General features: G+C 47.3%; 1 protein-coding gene across 3 annotated transcripts in view; it reads right to left on the bottom strand.

Annotated features, from left to right (window-relative positions):
- Window positions 1-1,213: 1,213 nt before the first annotated feature.
- Window positions 1,214-6,000, bottom strand: part of RPH3A (rabphilin 3A) — a 322,955-nt gene continuing 318,168 nt past the window's right edge. For all 3 annotated transcript variants that reach the window (XM_030821441.1, XM_030821440.1, XM_030821442.1), the window contains exons 21-22: window positions 4,243-4,339; window positions 1,214-3,449 (exon numbers count right to left, since the gene is read on the bottom strand). In XM_030821441.1, the coding sequence (XP_030677301.1) occupies window positions 3,319-3,449; window positions 4,243-4,339 (228 nt within the window). In that variant the 3' untranslated portion in view covers window positions 1,214-3,318. The remainder of the gene's footprint in view (window positions 3,450-4,242; window positions 4,340-6,000) is intronic.

Genomic DNA, 6,000 nt, shown 5'->3' with positions numbered 1-6,000 from the left:
AGTGCTGGGATTATAGGCATGAGCTGCTGTGCCCAGCCAGGAAATATTTTCAACTGTACACTTTATCTTCAGGGTTTAGCAGAATCTGTGGGGAAAGAAATATCCCAAGTGAGACTAACATGGCAGCTTTTGCTTTTGAGGGCACAAAAAGGAAATGATCTCAAAGAAAAGAGAATTATCTGTGGGATAGAATTGATGGCTCCTTCTTGAAGTAACCATTACTGATAGATTGCTTAAGCACTTTGGGGATGGATTATAGTGTGATTAAGAATTCTAGAGACGGGGTGTGGTGGCTCACACCTGTGATCCTAAAACTTTGAGTAGCCAAGGCAAGTGGATCACCTGAGGTCAGGAGTTTGAGACCAGCCTGGCCAACATGGCAAAACCCCGTCTGTACTAAAAATATAAAAATTAGTCAGGTGTGGTGGCAAGCACCTGTAATCCCAGCTACTCAGGAGGCTGAGGCAGGAGAATCGCTTGAATCTGGGAGGTGGAGGTTGCAGTGAGCCAAGATTGTGCCACTGCACTCCAGCCTGAGGGACAGAGCGAGACTCAATAATAATAATAATAATAAAGATTTGTTTTCTGGAAAGTTAGTTACTGACTCAGTTCACCTTCAGGACTACTGAGAATCTCCAATGAGAGACTCATTGTAGGTTGGAAGGTGCTAGAATGCAAGGGAGGCATTTGATGGTCCACACTTATCGATCAGTTTGTGAAGAACACTGGACTCTGGGAGTCCAACAATCGAACTCCTTTCCTGGTATTGCCTTTGTGAAACACTGGACGTGGCATTTTCTTCTCTGGACCTTGGTTTCTTCATCTGTCTAAAAAGTGAGTTGATTGAACTAGGTTGTGGCTCAATTTTATGTTCTTTTTTAGCTTTGGCAATTTCTGATTCTGCAACCACTTGGGACTTTTCCCAGGTCTTGTAGCAGCAGCAGGAGGAGGATGAGGATGTTGCCTTCCTGTTTGGTAGGCACCAGCCAAAGGTATTCTTCTAGAAGGGTGTGGAGTCAGCCAAGTGACCTTAGGCCCACCTGCCCAAGATAAAATCCACCAGAAAGCAAACTCCTCATGGGCAGAGAACACGTCTGTCCCCAGTGCCTGGAACATAGTAGATGCTCATTAAATTCTGACTAACAGAATAGCATATGTCCTGGTGGGGAGGAAGACTTTGCAGAAACCAGAAAGGAAAACTGCAGACCACTCGTTTTCCTGGACGTTCCTACTTTATTTTTGGCTACATCATCACAAAAAAAGATGCTGGGTGGTTGTGCATGCACCGGAGGACGTGTGTGTATTCTAGGCAGGGAGGTGGTTACATTTGTCAGGGAGAGCGTGCACCCAGACCAGGGGCACTGTGAGCTTGCTGCATGCTGATTCCAGCGCCTACACCAGCATCAGGCTTGGGCGACACAGCCAGCATGCTGTCTCCTAAGGGGAAACTGTGGCGGGGGAGGTGGGCTGAGAGTAGGTGCCACCAGGGACTAATGGGGAAAGATAAGGTCAAAAGGAAAGATGGCAGCCAGGAAGCTATTGGCCACCTTGGGGAAGGTGAAGAGCTCGATGTTTAGAAGATGGTTATTCAAGGCAAGAATGAGTCCTCCCATGAATTGTGCAGGGAGCTGAGGGTGGAGGGCATTGAAAAGATAAGAGATGTGATTTGGGGAAAGTGAGAGTTTGAGTGTCTATCTGATGCTTCTGTAGAGAATGTCAGGGGTTTGGGGTGACTGGGGGTGATTTTCATGAGGGAAGACTTCATTGAAATTGGGAAAATCAAACCTTTCTCACAGGGCATTGAAGATTGCCTGACCTCAACCTCAAATTTGTAATGTTTGCCCACATTGCCTTTTCCTCCTTTTTAAAATAATTTTTTTTAGAGGAAGAAAGGGAAAGATTGATGATGAGCCCAAAGCCTTTGGCATCAGGCCTGTCTCTCTCTACTGTTCCATAGCCATGATATTATTTGATTCTCCCAGAAAGCTTAGTAAAGACAGTGCAGGAGACAGAGAGACAGACAAAGAGAGACAGAGAGACTGGAGGGGGTTCTGAGTGAGAGATGGGATGCAAGAGAGTCAATGAAACAGAGTCAAAGGGCATTGGGGAGGAGGGTAGCTTGTTCATTTATCTAAGAGCAGAGAAAGGAGAAAGGCTGGAGGCTTTGGATGAGGCTCCCTCAGACCCATAGCCCTGGTCCTCTAAATGCCTCTGTGCCCACCCGGGGAGCCCACGGATGACAGAGCCCCTCTATGGGGCATCTACACAGCTTGAGGGATGCTGCATGCACTCAGGGCAGTGCCAGCCATTGGCCCAAGCCCTGGGAACGTCTGGCTCTGCCAACAGGAGGAGTGGGTCACTTAAGAAGCGTGGGTCCAAGTGGAATCTCAGGTATGGGCCAGTTTCTCAGTTTCCTGGTCAGGCTGGTGAGAGGAAGGAGGTGAGGCTGGGTTAACATACATTTTTTTTGCTGTTGTTTTTGTGGCATTACTGCTTTAGAGAGAGAGAAAGGCAAAGGGGAGAAAGGCAGGGAGAGAAAGGAGAGGGGAGAGGCTGAGAAAGAGAGAATCTACTATGATGAAAGGAAAAGAAGAGGGAGGAGGAGAAAAGGCGACAGAGGAAGGGTTTTTTGTTGTCGTTTGTTTTTGTTTTGCTAGGAAGCACACAGGTGACATTCGGAAAGAGGAGAGCGTCCAAGCCCCTGGTGAGTTCCGTGCATTGGCGTCTTGGTGCACTTGGAGCAGAGAGGGTGTGTTCCTGAACACTGCAGTCTGTTTTGCTGCCAACCAGGGTGTGCATCTCGGGGGCAGTGGGAGCCTGGAGGCTCTATTTCTGCCCCAGTGCTTCTCTCACAGCATTGTCTGGGTCTGCTGACAACTGAGGGTATACAGAGACACAACACAGGGAATGAAAGGGTGTGTGTGTGTGTGTGTGTGTGTGTGTGTGTGTGTGTATGTGTGGTGTGTTCAAGGCTAGGAGGGTCTAAAAACAGTCCTAAATGATGAAGAACCTTTGTAATTTACCCAAACTGAGAGGTTATTAAATGATCAACCTCTTTGTAAACATCTCCCCAACCCCATCCCCATTGCTCCATCCCAGGGACCAGAGAGGGCTGTATTCAGAGCCCACATCCCAGCATCAGGGAGGAGGGAGTCTTTGGCAGCAGTGCCCAACGTGACGGGGGCTCAAAGGCAGGCTCAGGGAGATCAGCAGGGTATGGGGGGAGGTAGGCATAGAGAAGAGAGATCAGGGTGCGGTGGGCAGCTAGGGCAGGCTGGGGGGGACCTGGGACATGGAGTTGGGGACCTGGGCACTAGCCTAATCACTTGACACGTGGTTCTCATTCTGTAGCTGGTGCCAGCGCTCTATCTTCTTGTCTTTATTTTTCAGACACTCATACCAGTGTTTTAAGCGCTCTCCCTTGGCAGAGATCCCCAGCTGGCAGCCTCCTGGAGGATAGATGGGAAGATAGGAGCAGGTGGTCAGAATACAGGTCATTCTAGACCCTAATGTGTAGTTGGGGGAAAAACTGCACCAAGCAGTGACCCCCCCCCCCCCAGCAACCTGGGATCCATACTCTATAGAGAGCTGTTATAACGTTGTTGCTGTTGTTGTTGTTATTATTATTAATAATACTGTCCTTCTCTGCCTCAAGAACCTGCAATGGCTCCCTACTCTTCCACTGAATCATAATTTCACTGTATTTTTAAAGGCTTTCTACAAATCATCATTCTACTCACTGAAACTTATCTCCCACTACTTCTGGGAACTCATTGTCTATTTCCAAAGAGGTTCATCATCCTGCTCAATCCTGTCTTTACCCCTTAGCTCAGGCTCTGTCCCTTGCCTGGAGTCCCCAGCCCCCTGCTTCATCTTTAATTGATTTTCTTCCTCATGATTCAGACAGGAACTAAAAAATCAAAAATTTTATCCTGGACATGCAAATAAATTAAGAAGAATTCTTTTGCACCTTGCTTTCTGCAGAGAACGCACATCTCTCTGTGATTTAATTACCCCACTGGAGGTGATTTGTTCAACAAATAATCAAGTTTTGTAAGCCTTTTCATGTAAAGACATCCCCAAATTGGACCAAGGTCAGGATCATGGGTCTCAATTTAGCATTTGAACAATGAGGTTGCCAAAAGAAAAGCAATGACCTCAACTCTCTGTAGCCCCGGATAAGGCTCTCCTGTTCTGGGGAGGACAGAGGAGGGCGTTTACTCTGGAGTTAGGAACACTCACCGATGTAATCATTGGACTTGCCGATGTCATAGTCCCAGACTGAAATGTCCAGTGACTTCTTTGCCAGGTCACTGTGTTTGATGTCGTAGAAAAACTCCTGGATACAACAGAGGAAGACGTGGGTAAGAGCCCTCTGAACCCACAGCATTGGGAGGTAAGAGGCCAAGTCCTAGGGGTTATGGGCCAAGGAGAGGTCCTTGAGCTGGCATTCTGGGAGCAAGGAGGTCTTCCCGCTCCGATCCTCTGCCCTAGGTCCAGTGATCCCCTTCCAACAAACACTCTGTGTAACAAAGCACTGTCATCCTCTTTTCAGTGAATTTTCTGTTTGAAATTGGGAAGGCTGGTGAGGTTTTTCTAATAGAGCTCGAGTTTCCTTGTAGGTAAATGGCCATGAACTCAGTCCTTCCCCTCTGGTAGCTTCTGAAGGGGCATCTCCTTTTTTATTGCTTAGGGATTAAAAGTAGTTGAAGTGGGCCGGGCGCGGTGGCTCAAGCCTGTAATCCCAGCACTTTAGGAGGCCGAGGCGGGCGGATCACGAGGTCAGGAGATCGAGACCATCCTGGCTAACAGGGTGAAACCCCGTCTCTACTAAAAATACAAAAAATTAGCCGGGCGTGTTGGCAGGCGCCTGTAGTCCCAGCTACTCGGGAGGCTGAGGCAGGAGAATGGTGTGAACCCCGGGAGGCGGAGCTTGCAGTGAGCCGAGATCGCGCCACTGCACTCCAGCCTGGGGGACAGAGCAAGACTCCGTTTCAAAAAAAAAAAAAAAAAAAAAGTAGTTGAAGTGGCTGGGCCCGGTGGCTCACACCTGTAATCCCAGCACTTTGGGAGGCCGAGGTGGTGGCTCATTTGAGGTCACGAGTTCGAGAACAGCCTGACCAACATGGTGAAACCCCATCTCTACTAAAAATACAAAAATTAGCCAGGCATGGTGGTGGGCACCTGTAATTGCAGCTATTTGGGAAGCTGAGGCAGGAGAATCACTTGAACCAGGGAGGTGGAGGTTGCAGTGAGCCGAGATCACGCCACTGCACTCCAGCCTGGGCCACAGAGCGAGACTCTGTCTCAAAAATAAATAAATTAATTAAATAAATAAATAAATAAATAAATAAAGTGGACTGAGTACATATGTTCCCAGACAATCTGATTTTTAAAAAATAGCTTTTCTGCCTAATTACAAAATTCATTTTATGTTCATTGCTAAAACAAAGAAGAACCCCCCACCCCCAATTCCCAGTAATCCAACTACCCAAGAATAACCATGTCAACATTCTCCCACATGTGTTCACAGTGATGTATAAATTTTTTGTTAACTAAGTAATGCTGAACATACAGTATTGTCACTTCCTTTTCATTTACAACTTTGGGCAAAAACCAACTTAGCATGTTCTCAAATATTTTTCTACATCATCATTTCAAATGGCTGCATTTAATGGCTATGTGGCTGTGTGGCTCTGTAGCTGTGTGACTGTGTGGCTGTGTTTTACAAAGCTCAAACTTATGGCTGTGTGGCTGTGTGGCCGTAACCAAATCCCTAAGGATATTTAGGTTATTTCCAATTTTTCACTATCATCAAAAATACCATAAAAGTCACCCTTGTAGCAGCTAGGTGTGGTGGCTCCTGCCTATAATCCCAGCACTTTGGGAGGCCAAGGCTGGGTAGACCTCTTGAGGCCAGGAGTTCGAGACCAGCCTGGCAAACACAGTGAATCCCAGTATTTACTAAAAATGCAAAAAATTAGCCAGGTGTGGTGGTGC

Source organism: Nomascus leucogenys, chromosome 10 (genome assembly GCF_006542625.1).
Source record: "Nomascus leucogenys isolate Asia chromosome 10, Asia_NLE_v1, whole genome shotgun sequence".
In the NCBI taxonomy this organism is placed as follows: Eukaryota; Metazoa; Chordata; class Mammalia; order Primates; family Hylobatidae; genus Nomascus; species Nomascus leucogenys.
This window is presented reverse-complemented; position numbering and strand designations above follow the sequence as displayed.